Source organism: Montipora capricornis, chromosome 11 (assembly GCF_036669925.1).
Source record: "Montipora capricornis isolate CH-2021 chromosome 11, ASM3666992v2, whole genome shotgun sequence".
Taxonomy (NCBI): domain Eukaryota; kingdom Metazoa; phylum Cnidaria; class Anthozoa; order Scleractinia; family Acroporidae; genus Montipora; species Montipora capricornis.
The window spans coordinates 35,612,141-35,636,213 of record NC_090893.1 but is presented as its reverse complement, the minus strand read 5'-3'; the positions used below and the strand labels follow the sequence as shown (position 1 = coordinate 35,636,213).

The 24,073-nt window shown below is 38.3% G+C and overlaps 1 protein-coding gene across 1 annotated transcript in view; it reads right to left on the bottom strand.

Moving 5' to 3' along the window:
- Positions 1-24,073, bottom strand: part of LOC138023670 (transitional endoplasmic reticulum ATPase) — a 56,429-nt gene that overhangs the window by 3,847 nt on the left and 28,509 nt on the right. The window contains exons 14-24 of the mRNA XM_068870713.1: positions 23,275-23,410; positions 19,395-19,507; positions 11,792-11,863; positions 10,683-10,775; positions 8,420-8,755; positions 7,773-7,857; positions 7,132-7,225; positions 6,758-6,836; positions 6,613-6,663; positions 3,865-3,939; positions 3,514-3,597 (exon numbers count right to left, since the gene is read on the bottom strand). Coding sequence (XP_068726814.1) covers positions 3,514-3,597; positions 3,865-3,939; positions 6,613-6,663; positions 6,758-6,836; positions 7,132-7,225; positions 7,773-7,857; positions 8,420-8,755; positions 10,683-10,775; positions 11,792-11,863; positions 19,395-19,507; positions 23,275-23,410 — 1,218 coding nt within the window. The remainder of the gene's footprint in view (positions 1-3,513; positions 3,598-3,864; positions 3,940-6,612; positions 6,664-6,757; positions 6,837-7,131; positions 7,226-7,772; positions 7,858-8,419; positions 8,756-10,682; positions 10,776-11,791; positions 11,864-19,394; positions 19,508-23,274; positions 23,411-24,073) is intronic.

The window sequence follows — 24,073 nt, the reverse complement described above, 5'->3', positions numbered from 1 at the left end:
CGTTAATCAGCAATGGCGTTGAAAGTCATTGCAACGCGAATGGCGTTTTAGTCCATCTTATGTTGTTTGTTTCAATAAAATGTTTCGCTGGAAAAGGATTCTGTGATATTTTCTGCGTTTGTGAATTATAATATCATGTTGTGTAATGAATTTTCGAGCTTAAGGTTGAAACGTGATACGGGAGGATATTTTTAGTATTGTTCTGTAAGCAGCAAAGGTCAGGTCTGTTGGAAGCGTGCTTGAGTTTCAACAAAATGAGCCCCAAAATCAGCAAAAAGTTGTGACGCCGGTGAATAATAAAGTAGCTCCTATTTCCAAAATGATGGAATTACCTGGTGATAAATAACCTCGTCTTGGGGAGTAAATTTTTGACTTTGCAGAAACATTTATTGTCAAACTTTATAACACTTGACAGAAAAATAAACTTACGAAAACCCGGTATCTTGCCTTCATTTGACACAGATGCTTCACTGTTTGGCGAGTGAACATGCCGCGGTAACTTAATCACGGCGCCCGCTAAATTCCGGCGATGTCACTTTCGATTTATTTGTGCAACCAAAAGTACAATAATAAAATTGAACGTAGAAAAAATCTCCCAAAATGTTTGTCACTGATCGTAACATTTTATATTCTATATTCACGGTTCAAAATTAATGTTGTTTTCATGTCGTAAATATGTTATTCTCGAGCGATCGTGCTGAAAACTTCCTTCTGCTCTTTCTAAAAACTGTGTATCAATCTACTCTTGCATCAATACTTGTTTTTGCATAAAGCAAGCTAACAAAATCTGTACCTTGCCGAGTTCGCATTTGCTAGCGTTAATAGTATTTTCGGTCCAATGCTTCTGTTTTACGAAGGGGTATGGTCACCCATCCAGATACCAACCCCGCCGGACAGGGACTTCCCAAATGGAAAAAAAAAACCTTTCGTGCGGCGGTTTCAGTTAAGGACGGTGCCTACTAATTAAAGATATTTTTGCCCCGGTTTGTGATTATGCAGGAAATGTAGATCTTAACAAGTTGTATTGAAATCCAAAAAGAAAATTGGGGGTAACCACGCATTTTTCAAAGATAATTGATGAATAACATTTGTAAAAAGCTTTTTAATACAAAGCAATGTATGGCGTTCCTTCCGAAATTGAAGCTTCATTATCTCTCAAAAATGCATGGTTACCCCCAATTTTATTTTTGGATACCAAGAGTACTTACTAAGATATACTTTCTCCGGATAGTTTTAAACCGCGCAAAAATATCCCTGTATTAGTAAGCATCACCGATAGGAAATCCGAGTATCTCGAGATGCGCAGAACGTATGCGCACTAACAATAGTAGGCACCGTCCTTAAGAAACGAGATGCTTCTGTGAAGCATACACTGGCTTGCCTGTGGTACGTGCTACAGAAAATCAGAAGGCACTGAATTGTGTGGTATTGAAATACAGCATTCCAGTCTCTGAAGAATAACTAATAAAAGAGAAGCGAGAAACTCTGGCTTCTGGGCTGACATGTTGATAATTTTCAAGTTCCCTCACAACTTCTTTTTACCACAAGTGTGCCCTCTGAGCATCTGAAAGTTTGTAATAATAAACTTCACTGAAGTTAAGCCCTGTTTCGCGGGGTTAGTTTTAGGATGGGAGACCAAAACAATAAACCCCTCATAAAAAACAGAAACATCTGACCGAAAATACTATTACCGCTAACAAATGCGAACTCAGCAAGGTACAGATTTTGTTAGCTTGCTTTATGCAAAACAAATATTGATGAAAAAGCAAATAACTATTGATACACAGTTTTCAGAAAGAGCAGAAGGAAGTTTCCCGGACGGTCGATCGAGAATAAAATATTTACGACATGAAAACAACATTAATTTTGAACCGTGAATATGGAAGATAAAAAGTTACGATCAGCGACAAACATTTTGGGAGATTTTTGCTACGTTCAAGTAAATTGCAAAATCGAAAGTGACATGGCCGGAATTCAGCGGGCGCCGTGATTTTGACAGTGAAATGAGCGAAGTGAAAACAAAGATCACAATCGCCCAACTCTTGTTTATGCAAAGTCAAAATTTACTCTCCAAGACGCGTACGATGTTATTATCACCAGGTAATTCCATCATTTTGGCAATAGCAGCTACTTTTTTATTCATCAGCGTCACAAGTTTTCACTGATTTTGGGGCTCATTTTGTTTTAAGAATTCCCTTTTCAGTCATTATTTATCCCAATACTAATAAATGCTGATTGACATGGTTGCTTTATTTTGCTCATATTTAATTTATATATTGCTTTTATGCATGTGTGTGTGTGTACTGTGTATTTTATTCTTTTGTATCTACTTAATTAATTAGGTAATTTTTATATGTTTCCAACTGTTAGGGCAAGGTATTAGTTTAACTATTTTTGCCCTTTTCTCATTAAGTCTTCATTGTACTTCTCTGTAAACCTGTTTATGTTTCAGAGAATAAACTGTCTGTCTATCTGTCTGTCAAACTCAAGCACGCTTTCAACAGGCCTGTGAACCCTTCCTGCTTACAGAGCAATACTAAAAAACTTCTCCCATATCACATTTCAACCTTAAGCTCGAAAATTCAATACACAACATGATATTATAATTCACAAAGGCAGAAAATACCACAGAATCCTTTTCCAGCGAAAATTTTATTGAAACAAACAACATATTTGCTCTTAGAGGCGAAAACCTCTTCCTATTTCATTGCGTGCGTGAAGACAAGCAACTCAATTGTGTCAAATTACCATGTAGACTTTGATTTCGTCTCGACGGGCGATAGCTTGTTGTCGAAGTCCAGTACTCGTCGCTTTTGAGATTCATGCCTAGTTTATCCAACTGACTTTCCATTATTGAGCTCCATAAGGGTATATTTTGTTTAAGGATCCACTAAAACGCCATTCGCGTTGCATGACTTTCGACGCCATTGCAGGCTAAGTTAATGATTCTACTGTGTCCACCAGAGAAATCTACGCAGTTCCACTACCCTCTCGATCCTAAGAAAATACGCGCAGAAGGCTCTATACACAAAGACACCACTTACCAGGGAAGTGACAGGCAAGACTTTTACCGACACGGAAAAAAAAAATAATAAAAAAAATAAAACAAACAAACTAAACGGAGACCTCGACTGGGTTTGCCCATAGGCAACCCAGTAAAAAATCGTGTTTGGACCTAGAAGCGATCACTAACAAATTGAAAAATGTGAGTCGAATGGGAGGAACTTAACACTTTGTACAAAGGAATGGAGGAGACAACGGACTGAATCCAACGATCATGACAAAGTACCAAACAAATTTTCATGATCATGATGATGAACATGTAATCATAGTTTTCGTCCTGCCATTAATTAATAAAGCTAAACCAAAAATACACTCGTCTTACAGGTCCATGCAGTCTGAAATTTTAGTTGAGCTTATCTAAGCGAAACTGGAATCAATAGCATGTCATTACCTATGCCAATTGCATCCACCATTAACAAGAGGAACCGAAGCTGAAAATTGGCAACTTACCATGTCCAAGTCTGGGTTTTCCTGTCGCTCCCTGTCTCGCCGAATTTCAGTCTCGATTGACTCTCTGATGGCCAGCTTACAAGCCTAAAAGACGCACATTTAATAAGAATCAGGAAAATTCTTCTGACAAAACTGCAAATGTTTGTCCAACTTCTTGAGGAAAAGAACAACAACAAGGAACGTGACATCAGACAAGTATTGTGAGGCTGCCTCTACAACACACAAAAGGATGGTTGCTATGGCTGCACCAACCCTTTAATCTCTCATTTAGTACCCTCCATGGTCGCATAATCCCAAAACGTACAAAAGACTCAACGAAACGCCAACATTTTGTTGTTGAACCGTCCTTACCCTTTGGCAAATCTCTGTAAGATCAGCACCACTGAACCCGTGAGTAACCTTGGCAACATAATCCAGATCCACATCCTGCAAAAAATATAAGGAAAAGTTTAAATTACTTGCCATACAAATTATTATATTACAAACGAACTCTAAACAGCTTCTCTTGTTACACAAGACTTATTCACATGCATTTTTGTTTCCGAGGTGGGATCACAGTTAACAAAACCTGTTATATGCGACTAATTCATTGTGAGTTTATCACTGATTTGGAGGCCTCCTTCAAATCAAGGAATCAAACCCCGTTCTTGTGTGGCATTTTCCTCCACTTTGACAGCACCGGCGATATTTCTTTCTTTCTTTATTTGTTTACGAGAGCCAAGTGTTTGTCACGTGGTCACTATTGGAAAGAGAGAGGACCCTGGGAATGAGTGTTTGTGTGTGGCGGCCATTGCTCTTCTCGGCAGTTGTCATTTGCCGAAATTCGACTTGTTTTCTCGGTGCGATTAACTTACAAGGTAAGGAGAAGTCGTATAAACGAAGAAAAGTTGAGTTAAGTACTTGTAAACACTTTGAAATAAATTTGAGTTTTTGTTTCTGTCAAACAAAACGAGTTAAGTTTGAAAATATGTTACTTAATAAGTTTTAAAACCCTTCAACTTACATTTATTGTGAGCTTTCACAGAGCAAAACTGACAATTTATGTTTAGATATTTCTGGATTTGTCGTAGTTCTTAGTTTTGGAGATTCGGAGGGCGTAGATTAGGTCTTAAGACCTAATTTTAAACCACGCGCTGCTGGGTATTTATTTCAGTGCGTAAACACCCACTTTCTGTTTGCATATGCAAGAAATTCTTGGATGAATATGGAAGAATCGTACAAAATTCCTTTTCTCGGACAGAACGATTGCACATAGATAGTATGTCATAAATTGCGTCGATACTATGAAAATCCCGCAAAAAATTTGCGCAGAAAATACAATTCTAGTAAATATTGTCTCGCCGCACAGTCTGCAACTGTCGGAAGAAAATTTATACTTGAATGATTTCATTACTTTCAACTCCCGTTTATTCCTACCAACATCCGAAGTTTCACGGACATATAATACAACATAATGACAAAGTCCAGTATTATCCTGTAGATTTACGATTACCAATTTGAGGTTCCCTTTTTTAACTACGATTTGTTGACAGGTTGCGTGACGGCGCCAGTTACAGCAGATTCGCAAGTTAAAAAACTAATGCATTCAAGCTTCCTGCCAAAAATTTTCACATTTACTGATAATGTTAAAACAGAGGTAGTCCTCTTTTTCCATTCGGAACGGAACAGTGGAAATTTCCTTACCACTTGCTAAATTTTCCAGTCCCTCATCAGCCGAAAACAATTGCAAATGGCAAGCGCCATCTCGTTGGGCTGGTTTGCTGATTTTGGAAAAACTGTTAACATTATTCACCGGTCATCCCAACAGGTTTATTCTGACAAATGGCAAGCACCCCTAATTTCCTCGAAACTTGAAGTGAAAACTTGTTTCTCCCCTAACCATTTTCTCGTCTGCAGCTTGGGGTTCTACGGAATCTTACAAAATGTATTACATTTACTGTAATGTTAATCATCAACATTTATTTGACTGAAATCCCACACAAATACGCATTGCGGACCTATTTTTTAATCAGTGTTAGCACAGTCGAGGAAGCCTGTACTCTGTAAGCCTAACGCTTCCTTTAGCCTTCCGCGCCATTTGTTTCGTTTCGTAATTAGCTCTTGTTAACCGAGCAGGAGGTCTGTATGGGAGAATCTTGACCGAGGTCAAGATTCTCCCATACAGACTGACTAAGCTCGGTTAATAAGATGTTTATTATATGGCTAACAAGAACAATTTAATTCGTTTAATGTAACTGGTTTGTACTAACTGACATTTTGTTTGCGAACGGCGATGAGTGGCGATCACCTGAACTTAATTCTGTCAAAGTTTGCTCGTCATCCTCTCTTTTGTCATCATGCTGTTTGGCACTTCCATAAATAAATATTGGTAGAAGAAAATACTCAATATTTTTGCACTTTACTTTGCATCTTTTCACCACAAAACATTACCGGTCTAGATGGGAAAATCTAGACGGCGGTCAATATCGATTTCTGCCAATCAAATTCGTGAACTTGGTAGTTTCCAGTCCTTGTGAGACAGAGCCATATAATAATAATTCGTAATAAACTTGTCATGACTCATTTGGTGGCAAATTTAAAAAAAATGTTTTGCGGTTTATCATTACAAGAATTGGATACGCCTGGCTTGCATAATACAAGTCAGCATTTCTTTACTTCCATTAATCATCAAAAAGGGAGCATGGATGATGTAGTGCTGAGAGCACTCGCCTCCAACGAATATGGCCCGGGTTCGATTCCAAGACTTACGTCAAATGTGTGTTGAGTTTGTTGGTTATCCTCTCTACACCGAGAGGTTTTCTCCGAGTACTTCGGTTTCCCCCTACGATTTGATATGAGTTGATTCGATTTCTGTCCAGTGTCCCAAATTACTGCTCCAGGGCTAAATACAGTTGACACTTAAATAATGTTCATTATATTTACAGTGAGCTACAAGTACACTGTATGCAGCAAATCAAGGAAGTAAAGTACACGCGCAACTCAAATTTAAACAAAACGCGCGCTCATAGCAGTTTGCGACAAATTCAGATAAATTAATTCTCTCAAACTTACGTCTCACACTCGTTCAGGAGTGTAAGAATCTCATCCATCAAGACTCACCTTTGAAATTGGAGATTTCCTTAAACAAGCCTTTAGAATGGATACACGAGACTGAAACAAGACAGAAAAGAGTAAGTGGACTCAAATCTTCCCTTGTAAAACTCAAACCTCTGTGATGTTTTGAGAATCTGACCCAACCACTCACCCCTTCATCAGGAAGTGGAATATATATCAGCTGGTCCAAACGACCAGGTCGCAAAATAGCAGGATCAATGATGTCTGGTCTGGAGAAAAAAAAAGCAAACATTTTTTAACCATTATATGACTTGCCAACTTTGCAATTTTGATGGCAACGCCAATCCTAGGCAAGTAATTCGTGTAAACCATTGCAAAAAAAGGAACTTTCTCATACATCTTGTCTCGTACCACTGCGTTAGGCAATGTTTAGAGGACCTTCTGGTGCAGTAACACTAGTGTAACACGCATGGTGGAGCCTGTGATATTAATCAACCGTTCTCAAGCAATACAATATGGTTTCGAAGTTATTGGACCTATCCCCACCAAAAAGTTACAACAAACCTGTTTGTGGCTCCGATGATGAAAACATTTTTCTTGACATTCATTCCATCCATCTCTGTCAGCACCTGGTTAATCACACGATCCGCTGCTCCACCTGCAAACAAGTTACGTAAGATCTCATTCGAGAATCTAAGTTTCCCACAGGAAATGTTTTTTTAACCTAATCTCGATCTGCTGTGCTACAGCGCCTTACAGTTCGAGGAAAGCTCCGAAAATGGAAAAAAGGGAAAGAAATATAGAGGAAATGGAAAAAAAATTGCAAGCTAAAAAAAAAGCAAGTTGGGAATGCGTTTCTCAAAACCCCTAAAACTACTCGTATTTTAATCTACTCCAAATATCTGAATTTAAAATTTGACCAAAAAAACGAAGACATTTGCATGCATGAAATCGTGCAATAAACTTGTAATTATTCTTTTTTGGGGGCAAGGAAATTTTTTTGAGAGGCCGAGCTGTGAAGACTTGGGTCTGTTTTCGAACAATGTTTCAGTTTGATAAAATGATCTGCTGCATTGCTGAAATTGCGAATGAAACACATGTACGACTTGCGCACCAATTTCGGGCCGAGAAATAAGATTGCGATCAGTTGTTGCGCTGAAAAGTGAAAATTGTTTAAAAATTGAGGGCGCCTCAACTCCACTCACCTCCATCACCAACATTTCCTCCTCTTGCCTTGGCAATGGAGTCCAACTCGTCGAAGAACAGAACACAAGGGGCTGCACTACGAGCCTGAATAGAGTACAAGGACTTTTGACCTTTCGACCTAACTAAGCAAACTATTCCTGTGAAAACTATTTTGGTTATTCTCACGATGGCAGCGAAGAAGTTTAATGTTCATTCCATGAAGTTTAATGCAAACTACAAAACTGCAGACGAGGTGGGTAGTTTAGGGTTCAAAGGTTGAGACTGCTTGTGCGTTCGAAATGAAGTCAACAGAACAGCTGTGTTATCCAAGGTAAGCAAATTAGGAAACTGCACCCATCCATGGACAAATGGCACAGTTATCTGTTCAAACTGACAAATATGCCGGAACGAATAACGAACGCAAACAAAAGCTCTTAAAACCTTAAACGTTTTTGTAACAATTTTAAAAGAAGGTTAATGAAGAAGCTCTTATTGGACAATTTTCTTGGAAAAAACAAAAAACCCTTTGAGATCATTTCAGTTCCACCTTGAGCTAAAGACAAGCTGAGAAAAATGACCAAGTGAAATGTATTACGGCTGTACGTATTGCTGAAGTACATTTACGTACGAATAACATGTACGTACAAGACAAACTCTTAAAGCTCACCTTGTCAAAGACGTCTCTGACATTGGCCTCTGACTCACCAAACCACATTGTAAGAAGCTCTGGGCCTTTAATGGAAATAAAGTTGGCCTGGCATTCGTTAGCAATAGCCTTGGCAAGCAATGTCTTACCACAACCAGGAGGACCATAGAACAGCACACCTTTGGACGGAGTCATACCAAACTTGAGGAACTTGTCTGGGTGTTCCACTGGGTATTGAACTAATTCCTGTAGTTCCCGCTTGACATTCTCCAATCCACCAATATCATCCCATGTAGTGGTTGGTACCTCGACCACTGTCTCACGTAGAGCTGATGGATTGGAGACTCCCATGGCATACTGAAACCAAACAGAAAGGAGATACTGTCACGTGTCCAAGGGTTGTTATTTCCTGTAGTATCATAATAAACAAAGTGGCCAATTATCTATAGCTTAAAATTAATGCCACATTGAGAAGTTGCATGATAAACATGTTTACAGGAAAATTAATGACCATACTCGCTGTCAGTTTTATCTGCTGAAACGATGGCATACCACCTTTAAGGTGGTAATTCAAATTTGATAAATGCCGAAACATTAAATTGCGATTGTGTTCAAGCGTTTGATTTGTTGTTTTTCTTAATTATACAAAAACTATATTGCATTAAACAAACAAAAAACGAATCAAACAATATAGTTTGATTTGTTGCTTACAACAATTCAGAGGTTTCTAAAGCATAATCAGCCTGTTAATGGTTGCCTGACCCAAATAAACCACTTAACCCTAACCCTAAGCTCTACACAAGCAACTAATTTATTACCCAATTTGCTACAGTGGACGTGGTACAAATTGTTAAGTGCTTGCACTCCAGAAAGGCTCACCAAGGACTGCAGCAATACTGAATAGCAAAATACTGGAGAAAATAACCAAGGAGTTTCTCTCTGTTCCTTCCTTGCACAAACGCATTAACAAATTTACCTACTTATTTAGAAAATGGATTACAGCTGAAGGTGAAAAAGGGTAGCCACTATTTACGAGGGTCAATTTGTTTTGTTTGGGTATCGCCCCTATGTTTAAATCCTGTGTTAAATTGCTACATGAAGTTAAAACCAGTTCATTGGTCTTTCTGAGTTCTCCTTTGTTACATGAACTTGTTTTTCTTTAAACATGATCATGTTCATGTAGCAACCTTGCAGTTTTTTAGAACATTCTCTGTCCAAAGGAAGCAAAATTCTGCACCAAGCACATAATACAATGCAATGCAATTAAAAAAACAGCAGTGATCCTCATACTTATTTGGCGCATTTGAGTAGGAAAAAAAATCAGGTGGCTTCAATATGACCACTGTGAAGGTGGTGCAATGCTCTACCGATTGAGGTACATGTGCATACATGTACTGCATGAAGCCAATCAGCTGTGAGCCAGTCAAATGTACACATAAGAACTGCAAATAATTATACATATTGATGTTCTGCAAAATACATTGCCAATTACTGTAATACATAAATAACTATCTGCTGAACCTGCAAAAAGTAATGGTAACAGAGAAAATTTATACTAAGTTCCAAAAATCAATGCAGATCAGCATGTTGATTTTCCAAAGAAGTGAGCCTGCACAAAAATGCATAATTATGCTATTGGCAGGAGATTGTACTTTGGAAGTTTCATTTACACACTTGTTTTGCAAGGGCATTGTTCACTAGGTTTGCCTAAAACCAAGAATCTGGAAACTGAATCCAGAATCCGGAATAAGAACCTGAACCAGTAACTTAAAATGCGTTTTGTATCATGTCTGTTTTTTTTTCCTGTTCACCAGTAGTTGTGGCTGCAATCAAACATCTATAATACTCAAGGAGGACTACTTACCTCACATTCCATGTTGCTCTGAACCGACATTATGACGAAAGAGAAGGCAAAAAATCATGCTTCTTTTCTTGCAGCCACTATGAAGTGAGCGAGATTCCATTGGCCACCTTTTCCCTTGATTGACATTATTATTGCAGCACCCACCTTTGACTGGTATCATTGAAAGGACAGGCGCCTTGAAAAATTATACTGAGGTTGGAGTATAAAATGTCTCCTAAAATTTTAAATTCTAAAGGAAAAATGCTGTGAAAAGTGCTGTTGGATTACGATTTCGTTCAACTTATAATAATATTATAAGAAAACATACAAACAAGATGCTTTATCAAATTTGATAGTTATTTTAGCCTTTGCCCAACTTTCACTGTTACTGATTTCTTATTCTGGATTCCGGATTTTAGGCAAACCTGTGTTCACTCTTACCCTAAAATTATCCATAGAAACAGCTAACGAGTCCAGGACTTCAGCATCTATTTGCTCATCTTCCAAGTCAATTAAATCCATTTTCTCACGAATCTATGGAAGCAAAATGACTACATTACACACTTACTCTCCAAGTTTTCATGAATAAGTGATCAATCAGTGATTATCTTCATAATTTATGATTACCATAATCCTTAACACAAAGTCAGCACAGTCATAAAATACATGGCTGGTCAATGTTTTGGTTTGCCTCTTGAGCAAGGTTTAAAGTTTCAGTTATCATTCTATATCTGTACTTTCAAGTTTGCTCAGCCTCTGTTCAACAAAGCCATTTAGAAGTGGATGCAAAATTCCCCTGCATGCTTGCCCTTTGTACACAATTGATGAATTACTTTTTTAACCTTGAAGCAACCATCATTGCGTGACATATCAGCCAGGCACCACCCTTCACTCAGGAGAAATTTTTGACAACTGAAATTATAAAGGCCACTAATAGGAGGATAATTTAGCTGCATAATTTCACAGAGAAAAGTGAAAGTTTTTTAATCCCCAATGCTTGGTGACGTTTTACAAAATGACAAACACATTGCTTTGCTGGATACAAAAATGAAAGCAACGATAATGAAAGCATACTGTAGGGGACTTAATATTCTATTGTGTTGTCACCTGCCTTTATTGGCAAATTGATTAAATAAATAAAAATAAATAATAAAATAAATAAGTATCTGCAAAATTTGGCAATTTTACAATTGCATACAGGGGTTATAACATGATCGACTGATGTAATCAATACATTGGATATTACAAGACTTCACATTTACATAGGTTATAGTTGATTAGAGGACTAAACCTTTTTTAATTTGTAGCTGTATAGGAGAAGTTATCATCTTCATGTGCCAAAAGTACAGTGTTTTCAAGTTGGGGCGTAATTGTCAGGGTGGAGGGTATTTATCTTCAGAAAAATGCCATTACCTGTACTCTGCAATCCCTAATGTAAAATTTTATTAGAATTATTAGGCTGTAAGTCAATGATGAAAAGACACACCATTCCTCAGTGCAGTGCACCATAAAAAGGCAAATTAATTAGTAACTACAAAGTAAACACTTGCCTGCTGAAGAGCAGCCTCTGAACAGAGTGAAGCAACATCTGAACCAACATAACCATGAGTTTCAGCAGCAATCTACGGAGACAAAAAAATTGATGCAAACTTCTGTAGCTGCTTTCAATCTTATATGTAAGACATCTTCCCCCAGCTATTGTCATAAATGAACTGAAATCGTGATATAGGTTGACTGCTATGACCACAAGGTAAAGCTGCTGACACCTTACTTCGTAAATTATTAAACAATATCAAAGTACTCCTTTTCACCAGATTTTTATTCTGTAAAGCATTTTGAAATATTTTGTTGTATTTTCAGGTTTTTCACATAGAATTCCAGGAAAGATTAAAACACCATTTACTATTTGGAAATATCTGCATTTGTACCGGAGAAATTTAAGTTTGAAAAATGTGTAAATTATGCAAATGAGAAGACTGATGACGTCATTCACTCAACAAACTATAACATCAAGAATACCGTAAAACCTGCAGATAAGCTGCACCTTTTTTCCAAAAACCGCCGCTAGAAATCAGGGGTCCAGCTTATATGCGGGAACATTTAAAAAAGGTGTCATGAATTTCAACACCAATTTCCGTTAACTGACACTTTTATGGAAAAGTATGTTAATGAATGTCACATAAATCTACAAGGGAGTACTGGTCATTGCTTTTGTAAGTTTGTTGGCTCTTAAAAAAGCCATTGTTCATGTTAGGTAAAGTCAGCTTACAGGCCTAGTGGCCTATTAGGCCGGAGCTTATCCCTGGTTTCTGTAGCATGAAGCGAATAGGAGTATTTCTACTCCCCCCTGGATGGGATGCTAGTCCATCGCAGGGTTACCCCCAGCATTTCGCTGGTGCCCATTTACACACCTGGGTGGAGAGAGGCAGAGAGGGAGTAAAGTGTCTTGCCCAAGAACACAACACAATGTCCCCGGCCAGGACCCGAACCCGGACCATTCGCCCTGAGGTTGAGCACACTAACCATGAGGCCACCGCGCCTCCCTGTTGTTCATGTAAGAGTAAGCTTCAATAGTACAGCGCATTACAGTTGTCGCCCCTAAAAGCGTTAAACTGTCATCGTTAACAGATCCTTTAAATTGCGGTGTATGGTCCCTTTTGTCCAACAGACACACTGCACGGAATTTCCAATCCCCTGAAAAACCTGTTTGCAGCTATTCTCGAGTATTCGCGTGGTAGATTACCCACTGTTTCTTCGCCGTTTAACACATTTGTCGAATAAATAGTCATGTCAACCACTGATGAACAAAATTGACTGAGATAGCTCCATTTATATACCGTAAAAAATGACGCCAGCCAACGCTTCCTGTACACAATGGACATCAAGTCCCTTTACACCGTGATCCCGTACAACCGCAGTCTGGAAGCATTAAAATACTTCTTGAACAACCGCCCTGTTCTCGACCCACCCACGGAAACACTCACTCGTCTAGCGGAATTGGTGCTTACCCTGAACGCATTCTTGTTCAACAACGAATTCTACCATCAAGTGGGAGTGGTGGCCATGGGCAGCAAAATGGGCCCAAAGTAGGCGTCTTTTTGTAGGAACAAATCGGTCAACAGTACCCTGGTACAGTACCTCTGCTACACAAGAGATACATCGACGATGTGGTAGGCATCGCGTCTTGTAGCCGCTTTGAACTTGAGGATTACATTGCGTTTGTCTCCAATTTTCATCCCCCTCTGCGACTCTGAAACTGAACTACCTTTCCTGGATCTGACCAAGCCGACTTTCTAGACATGAGATGTGTCTCATCTTTAGTCTTGGGACATGCCAGCCGCGCGACCTCAAGGCTGATTTTCAGTTCATTTGAAGTTCGTGTGTGCGTGCACAACGCAACTTTCAAATTTTAAATCAAATACCAGGAAGCGTGGCTTAAAACATTAACAAACATTCCACTGATGAAGGGCACAGTCCCGAAACGTCTGGACATTTGTTAAGATTTTGGCACTTTCAGCAACATTCTCAACTTTTATTTTCTTAAAATAATAAAGACACTGTTACATTAGGTAATGTTTCATGCAGCTTATCATGCTGCTTCCAGTGTCCAGTTTTCCATTTTCACGTATGATCTAATGCCTGGTTACTAAGCTTTGAATGTTCCGTACAAATTCTTGTTGTAACATAAAAATCTTTACAAAAAACTGTGTTGAATGAAGAAATTCCTGTCAACAAATACCAGAAAAAGATCAATCATATGTCAAAGTTGGTAGAAACAATGTTCTTTATGTTAAAGTGCTAAAATTGTGGGCAGGACTTCAAAGTATTTTGAAGAGTGGATGATGAAAGACTTCTTAAGACTCTACTTTGGATTTCTTTTGATTTCTTTGCAAAACTCTTCCCCCAAAATTTGAACTGCTAAATTCAGGGTGCAGTTTACCTGTGGGTGCGACCTGCGGGTTTTTACGGTATATAAATGGAGCTATCTCAATCGATTAGCAGCAGAGACCATTGAAAGTTGGTAGACTAATACATACGTAGTTCTACAGGCAACACATCTACAGCTATAAAGAAATTGGTTCCCATGGCAACTCACTCTTTTCCAGACCCCTCCAACCTGATTTCAATATTTTTGGTGATCTTAAGCTAGAAAAATATTTAAGGACGGTGCCTATTATTGTTATTGCGCACATGTTCTGCACATCTCAAGATACTTGGATTTCCCATCGGTGATCCTTACTAAGATAGCGATATTTTTGCATGGTTTAAAACTATCTGGAGAAAGTAGATCTTGGTATATTCTCTTGGTATCCAAAAAGAAACTAGAGGGTAACCATGCATTTTTAAGAGATAATTAAGCTTCAATTTGAGAAAGAACACCATACATTGCTTTGTATTTAAAAGCTTTTTACCAATATTATTCAAGAATTATCTTTGAAAATGCATGGTTACGCCCAAACTTCTTTTTGGATTTCAATAACACTTGTTAAGATCTACAGTTCCTGCACAATCATAAAGCGGGGCAAAAATATCTTTAATTAGTAGGCACCGTCCTTAACAAGCCCACAAACTTGACCTAACTAATCTATATGCTTGAAGGATTATACAGATGAGGCACCATTGGCAAATATCAAAATAGAATGCCAAAGGTCGCCAGCAAAGCCTTTAATAACAGGGAGGTCTGGAACCCAGTATGTTGCCATGGTAACAAACTGGTATGTTCATCTTGTGGAGCATATCTACTAGAATCTCACTGACAAGAATCAAGCATTTCTGAAACAAATTGGCTGAGATATCTTTTTTCATCATAGTTGATCAAAATTAGGCTGAATTTATAAAGTCATTACTTGACTAATTTGCATATTTTAAAAACTTGATTGTCTGTTTAAACTAAATGCAACAGCACTTTTTTCACTGCCAAAATTTAAAGTACTGTCCACTTACTAACAAATGAAAAATCACCTAAAATCCCCGAGACAACATGCCTAAATTAAGCGTTGAAGTTTTGGCCAATCATACAGGGACCCCAACTCTCAGAAAGAAAATTGATGTCTAGAAACAGTGCAAGTTATTGGTAGTTTTATTCCATAAATTACATGATTATTGTAAGCAATCACTAAACCACTTTGTTTTGTTCTCAATTTGAAAAACCTACACAGTTAAAGAGGAATTTGTCTCAGGCTCTAAACACAGGAAGCCCAAACCACCGGATTGCATTGTCCAAAACCTACAATAGCTTATGTAATTGACTTTTTTTGTGTAATGAAAAATGTAAATTTCTTTTTCTCATGATATTTGTGGGTTTGTGTATGGAGGCATATCTATGACAAAATTCAATGATCAGTATTTGAAACAAAATCGTCCAAATCATAAATGCATCAATCCAAAGCTGAATGGCAACAAGCCGATTCTGCAAATGGCCATCACGGAAAGAGACAACGCAGAAAGCCATAATGCAAACAGCCATAACGCAAAAGGGCATAATGCAAAGAGGCATAAAGCAAATAGCCATAACGCAAATAGCCATAATGTAGAGAGGAATACCAGTAATGCAAAGAGGCATAATGCAAAGAGGCATAACGCAAAAAGGCATAACACAGAAAGGCATAACACAGAAAGGCATAACGCAAAAAGGCATAACTCAGAAAGGCATAACTCAGAAAGGCATAACGCAAAGAGGCATAACACAAAAAGGCATAACGCAGAAAGGCATAACGCAGAAAGGCATAACACAAAAAGGGATAACGCAGAAAGGCATAACATAAAATAGCCATCACGCAAAGGCCCTTTGAAGAATGGAGACTAGCTGTGTACTCCGTAAATAATTTCAGCTCTAAAAAAAAACCTCAATTGATAGTTCAGGGGATAGAAAAACTAATTGCTGAAACTTTTTCTTCCCGTTTAAGTTATGCCTCTGCGTTATGGCTCTGCGTTATACCTCATCGCGTTACCCTTTTTGTGCTATGACCATTTACGTTATGCATCTTTGCGTCATTCCTTTTTGCATGATGCCTACTAGCGTTATGCCTAGTCGCGTTATGGCTATTTGCGTGATGCCTATTTACGTTATGGCTGTTTGCGTTATGGCTATTTGTGTTATTCCTTTTTGCATTATGCCTCTTTCCGTAATGGCCATTTGCAGAATCGGCTTGTTGCCATGCAGCTTTGGATTGATGCATTCATGACTTGGATGCCTATAATTTCAAACACTGATCGTTAAATTTTGTCATAGATATACCTCCATATTTGTGGTTACAGATTATTATGAAACCTTCAATTCACAGTTTTGCTTTAACAAGCATGTCCTTGAGTGATTTATCCCTCTTTGTATAATTGCATTACATCTACACTACATCTACATGTACATCTACGTCCCAGCACTCGCAAAGTCCTTTTGACTTATGGCTGTTTTTGCTTTGGTGGCCTCATACACCACAAGCCTTTTTAGAGTCATTATGTCAAACTGGCCACTTCTGCTGGAAAGAACACACTCACTGAGGACAGCTACAACACCGGGCACTTCATGCCCTACTCTTCTTGAATGGTGTGTGGGTTCTTTAACATCCTACGGAGAACTTATAAACATGGAAGATATTTGTGAGACGGGGCCTACCGGTTATAAACCTTATCTGAGAAGACTTAAAAGTCTAACCATTTGCAGATGTAATTACAAAGTCAGCACTTTCTCCTCAGTTATTTTTACGACCCTGGGTGTTGATCTGGAGTCAAACTCAAAACCTCCCACATGACAGCCCCGATGCTCATACTTTCCAGCATTGGCTGGTTTACCATTTGCACAGCAGTAGTGCTTGAAGATTTGACACTTCTGGGTTGTATATTGTGACAAATGGTAGAATTTTCTTTCTGGTTCTGGCTTTCTGTTTAAGAGCCAACTGTCTTCCAGAAAAATTGACCTCATAATAGGTCAGATAGACTCTAGGAAAGTGATGTTTCAAGTAGCTTCCACGAGCAAGTAGCTCCCAAGGGCAACTGCTTGTTGGACTGGTGGTACCCACTGCAGTTAGATTTTACATGGAACGGATGTGGTTCCTTATCCTGCATTCGTCTTGCAAAAACGTCAAAGTCACTCAAACGTTGACGTCTTAAGTTGTTTGAGAATAGACTCTTCTGTTTTCGTTGTCTTGGCTTGGGTTGCCATAATGTTCGTTTGTGTCACCTTTCATGTGTGCTTAGGTTTGGCCATGTTGTTCTTTGAGAGGTTGTTTCCTCTATAGATCTTTTTTTCAATTTCGTGCCTTGGTTCAAGTTGTGACACTGGAGGGTTCTCCTCTCCTTGTTCACAGGTTTATGCTGGAAAGCCTTTTATTTTCACTAATCCTACAGCCAGTAAGAATAAACAACCCAGGAGCTCCGCTTTTAGACTTGGCTAAATCTATATGTTTATCTCTAACCACAAACCCACAATAATAATAACGTACCCCTCCTCTTCCCTCCCATCAATGTTGCATTTACCGGTTGGTTTTTGCACTTGAACCCATAAACATCAACATTGAAGGGGAGAGGGGGCAAATTACTGTCTGCTTTACAACATTAAATTTTGTGAGAATGTAATCCGGTGGTTTGGGCACTAGGCTTGGATAAATTCTGCCGGCAGAATTTCGAGCAGAACAAGCGATTTTTGAGGTGAGCATTCTGCCGGCAGAATTCACTACTTGCACAATCCCATAATACACCTCTATTACCCCCCAAAACTTTTGCATAACCATCGTTTGCAATTTCCCTGGGACATGAAAATGTCTCAAGAGAAGTTGAAAACAATGCCTACAGATTTTTGGGGGGTAAAAGAGGTGTATTATGGCATTTGTGCAAGTAGTGAATAAGGGATTTTCGGGCAGAAAATCAGGGGCATTAATGATATGCATAACAGTTGCAAGAAAATTTAAAACTAAATAAAAAGCAAATGGCAAATACTTTGTGTTTGATTAATTATTTGACCTAAAGTAAGATGACTTACAATTTGGCTACGCATAACGAATACCTAACTAGTTTTTGGGGTTAGCCACAGGCTCCCTTCTATATTTTTGCCAAATTTTTTCGGATACTAAGCAGAATTCGAGCAGAATAAGGGTGTACGAGCAGAACTTCAAGCAGAATAGGCGATTTTACGAGCACTGCCGGCAAGCAAAAATAGCCCTTTACAAGCAGAATTTATCCAAGCCTACTGGCCATCCGGGGGTTTGGGATTCCTGTGGTGAGAGCCTCAGACAAATTCCTCTTTTACTGTGCAGATTTTTCAACTTTAGAACAAAACAAAGCGATTAAGTGATTGCTTACAATAATTAAGTAATTTTAAGGAATAAAACTACCAATAATTCACACTGTTTCCAGACGTCAGTTTTCTTTCTGAGAGTGGGGATCCCTGGGTAATCGGCCAACAATTCTGCACTCAATTAAGGCATGTTCCAACACAGGGGGATTTTGGGTGATTTTTAATAGTAAGTGGACAGTATTTAACCTTTCAGCAGTGAAAAAAATTATGTTGCAATTTGTTTAAGTAACACCATCACACTGCCGTAGATTGAGTGGACTAAAAGAGATAATTGAAAATAGTAAACAGCATTCCTCTTCTAGCGCAGACTACCTGTTATGTCCTAAAATGGCTTAGAAAGGAAAGATGTGAATTTCGTCATAGCAGCACTTTAATTTACAGTTGGAATAATATTATTATTTACACCATAATTATCATAACATAACCAAGTAAATTATTATTTCAAAATAATATTTCACTTTTCAAAAATTAAAGACTCTCTACAACTAAATCAATAATTTATCCAAGTTCCCAAGAGTTTTACACACAGAAAACTATACAAATCCTTTAACCCTTTGACTCCTGAGCCAGCCTGAAGAGGCCATACTTAGTAATTTACTTGTCAATGGGTTAAGATGTTTAAACTAAACTAGTGGTAGTTTCCTTCAAGGCAAAGGCACATCAGTAAGATCACAGCTTGCATTTCTGTAATAGGAGTTGGAATTTCCTTGCAAATTGAAAAATTGCATTAAATTGTTTTAATTACATGTTCTCTTTAAAAGTTATTAGGCAAATCAATCATGCACATCATGAACTGTTATTTAAAACAATCCAGAAATAACACCCAACAACATGTTCCTTATTCTGTACTCGTACATTCATACCTGTTCAAGGTCAACATCATCTCCTAATTTCATGTTCTTTGTGTGGATTCGTAAGATTTCTAATCGACCAGTTGCATCAGGTATACCAATGTCAACCTCCCTGTCAAAACGACCTGGAAAATTAAATGGAAACACTGGTTACTATGGTTGCCTATTTTCAACACTTTCTCCAAACAGGATAAAAAATATAATCCTCATCTACATCCCCATACTGTAAAAGACACTTGAGAGTAGTAATAATATCATAAGATTGTTCTCTTACAAGAAAAATCAAAGAAAGACCTCTGACTTGTTATTCAGTGAGCACATAAAAGAATGTTCCAGTCCCTAGCTTGTCAAACCTCGTTCCATACCAACTTGCTTGATAGCAATGAGCATGAGTGTGATACTGGGAAGTAATCTCGTTAATTCATGTAGATGTCCACATTTTACTTGTCATTCATTTACACAAAGAAATTTTATTTTTAACAATTGCCAATTTTACCCATGAACACATTAAGCAATATTTCCTTGTCAAGGAAAACTTGCTCATGTACACAGGGCTTTAAACTTGTCACTTTAATAAACAATTCCAGTCACCTGACTAATGGTGCAGTTAAAGCAAACTTTAATGCAAATGAAGGTCACAGTGTCTAGTACTATGAAAACCACCGATCTGTGTCAGAGTGGGCCGGAATTACAGAGCAAATTGTAAATAGCTAAAATTCTTGAGAGGTGTTGCGTTCAATGACGCTATTCAGGCCAGGGAACCTTTCTTGCACTGAAGGTACATGTAACAGGGAGTCCACGGTTGCACTTGCAACCTCTTCGCTGGATAAGTTTTATAACATTTTTATTCATTTTCCCCAGGTATCACGGTTTTGTAGATGTATTATTCTTATGTTGTTGTGGTTTTTCCGGTACACCTTGACGGTGAATTTCATTGAAATGTTTAACTGCAGTCACTCAATAATTCGGGCCCATTCCACAGATCAGCGGTTTTCGTACATGTACAGTACAGCCCAAAAATAATGCACGCACAAGAAGTGGCGCAAGAAGTTCTTGCGCCGCAAGAACACGCAAGCGGTCAAAAGAAGTTAAATTGCGGTGAATTGCGGTTTATCCGCAAGAACATTCAAAGCGCAAGAAGATAGAAAACTTGCCGCAAGAAGCCGCAAGAAGTTACGAACTTAACCGCAAGACGCAAAAAGCGCAAGAAGTTAGCGGGTTCAACCGCAAGAGAAGTCGGTGTTGCTTGTATGAGGTGATTACGGATAATGTTTTCCAAAACATAAATCGCTTTCAAATGGAAGGGATATAATGGTATGTTTCTTCTTGGGAAACACTCGATGGGCATGAGATCAGAACTCGATGTTTGGTCATCCCAATTTATCGAAGGCCGTATTTAACGCACTCGCTTAAAAGAAAGACCGGTGAACGTGAATGTTTCAAAGCAGTAACTAATTTCTGCACTTTCGGAAAAAAAAAACCTTCAATCACGCCATTAACTACAAACACGCAGGCTCGCAAGCATAACAAACCACGTCTAAAGAATGACCATTTGCGTTCGGAATGTTTTAGATCGAACACGTAGCCGTTTGCATATGATGCCGGGAAGGTGACAGTGAAATGTGTAAGCAAATGTCGTGTGATATCTTCATCGGCAAAAGAAAACTCGTGGTATCATAACAATACTAATAATAAATAACAAACAAAAGCTTCTGCATTTATAACTCCTTTCAGAAACACTTATCAAGGGAACTACATTATATTATTTGCATAACAACCGTTACGCTGAAAAGCAAGTCGGTCACGCTTTTGTCACGTAATTCGCCATGGAATACATGTACTTGTATTTATTTTTCTTTTCTATTGGCTTTGTTAAGACGGAATGGATACAGAAGAGCTCAAAACAAAACAAGTTCCCCATCAAATTGCCCTAGAGAATCTGCCTCTGTGGGACTCCAGGGCACATCAAACTTGATTCATGCTTATTTTATTTTTTCTCAGTGAACGCGAACTGAGTAGAATTCAGAACCAACCTTAATTTAAGCGGATTAGTCGCATGAGGGTATTTCTCACCCGGAAAAAAATTCATCCAGCGACATCATATCCAGCTGATTGGAAAATATACATGAAGGCAGCTGATTTTTGAGTATCGCGCGAATCATCGACAATTAGGGAGCTTAAGCACGCGCATTTTTGAGACATGGACGATAACCGGGAGTGAGTTGTTTTCCCTTTTAACTTGTCTTCACACAACCATGGTTACATTGCCAAGTATCTTTTATCCATTAGAAATGATGAGTATAAAATCTGGGAGACGCCACTGTGCTACATTTGTAACAGGGTAAAAAAACGTTAAAAAAAAAAGGTAAACTAGCAACAACCACATTTCTGGCTTTCGGTGACGACGGTGAAATAAAGCCACGAGCTCGGGAGCAGACAACAAATGAAAATGACGAGTTTGAAAATTTCAGTCTTGTGAGTCTGCTTACACTGCATTTTCCTTGAGATATTTAAACAGGAATGCAGAGGAAATTTCAAAGATTCCCACAGGAATCAATTCTAGCTTCACATTTATGTGAATTTCACAACAATGAATTCCTCTACATTCGCGGCGACAGTCCTACAACGGTTTGCGTGGAAAAAGCCATCCTCATCACTACAGTGTACCTTGATAAACATTTCTTTGACTGGGATTTTTGGGAGGCAAAAGGGTTTCGTTTGATATTTATTCTGATTGCTATCATGCAACTAGTCTTCGTGCAAACGACGTAAAAAATCATTGTGACGTTTGTTTACATATGATACGTCTAACTCCCGAGATTCGACCGTGCATTGCCCTGAAGAATTTCGTCTTGTCGCGAGTTTTGTATATCACCTTCTTTCTGAGATGTTGCCGCAAAGAAGTTCTTGCGGTCAGGATTTTTTAACAGAAAGAAGTTCTTGCGGTGTCAACTTCTAACCGCAAAGAAGTTCTTGCGGCTGGTAGGATTGTGGCGCAAGGAGCCGCAAGAAGCCGCAAGAAGTTGCCGGCTTGCGGACGCAAAAAGAAGTTCTTGCTCGTGCATTATCTTTGGGCTGTACTGTAGTAAGTAATAATTATTTTGTATTATAAAGTAATTGGAAAAGTACATGTAAAACTGTTAAAAGAAAATCATGCCCACATAAATTTTCAGATGCAACTGGAAGAAAAGAACTTCGTCCTTATTAGCATAATGATACATGTACATGTAATTAATGCAGGAAAGTACATGTAATACCAGATTGTGCAATTTTGTGACAAAAATTGAAACTACAGTACTGTATATCTGTATTTCATTTCCAGTGGATTAACAAAACAAAATATGAGCCAGCAATACATGTCTATTAAGAAACCACTGAACATGGCAAATAATTGGGGTAATTGCATTGTGTATGTCACACCAAAAGTGAATTATGCTGCAATGAATTTTTGCTTTATACCATCAGGCTAAAACAACATTCACAGTGCTCAAGAAAATAACTTTTGTCATTTCTTAATTATTTTATTTTAGCAAACCAAGCCACAGAGTGTCAACTGCTAGCACTTTATTTCATAATAGTGAAAGTCAAAACTAGTCGCAAATGAAATAGTTGCAAATGGAGAAAACTCAGTTGCAAATTGTGGCTGTATTGCTCACAATTTCAAGCCCTGGTGGATGTGAAGTACAGTGTAAGCACTTTATACTACAATGGGCTATAATGGCTGTTAAAGCAGACCAAAACCAAACATTTCTGACCAACAACAAGGGCAATAAGGCAAGAAGCATTGGCAGAAATAACTTGTAATTTGCTTCACACAGGACAAAGCGAGTTATTTTCCACGTAAGTGAAAAGTAAGCGCAAATGCCATAGCGTCAAATTACAATGACCTCACCAAATCTGCGAAGGGCTGGATCCACGCTGTTGGGTCTATTCGTTGCAGCCATTACAATGACATGGGATCTTTGTTTTAAACCGTCCATGAGAGTCAAAAGCTGTGACACAATTCTTCGTTCCACCTCACCATGCGTCTGAAAATGATTAAGGCTCCACAATTAACATAAGCACATATAACCTAGTCAACCAAAATACATGCACAGCCTAGATAATTATAATACACAGTAACTAACAAAACCTCCGAGTGTTTAATAGTCTGGCCTTTACATACTGTGCCTGATTTTAGTGTAATAATGATAATCATAATGTTGTTAAATAATGATTAATATCATTATTATCATTAAAATTATTAAAATGGTAATGATAACAATAATTATAATTATAATTATAATGATCATAATTATAATTCACATAATATTTTAATGAAAGGTTTTACAATTGAACCCACTGGGAACTCAGAAAAATCAGAGTCCCAGATGGGATTCCAACCCACGACCCTCCGTGATCTAGTCGGATGCTCAAAACACTGAGACAATGCCATACAGTCTCCAGTAGCTCAGTGGTTAGAGCATCCAACTAGATCATGGAGGGCTGTGGGTTTGAATCCTATCTGGGGCTTGGACTTTTCTGGGTTCCCAGTGGGTTCAATTGTAAAACCTTTCATTCACTCAATTCTGATTATTATCACCTAAAATACTCAGAACCACATCTACATGTAAGTACATGTATATCACAAATACATGTAATCATTAGAATTTCTGACACACTAGCCATGGGAGTTAGCCTAAGTTTTGCCA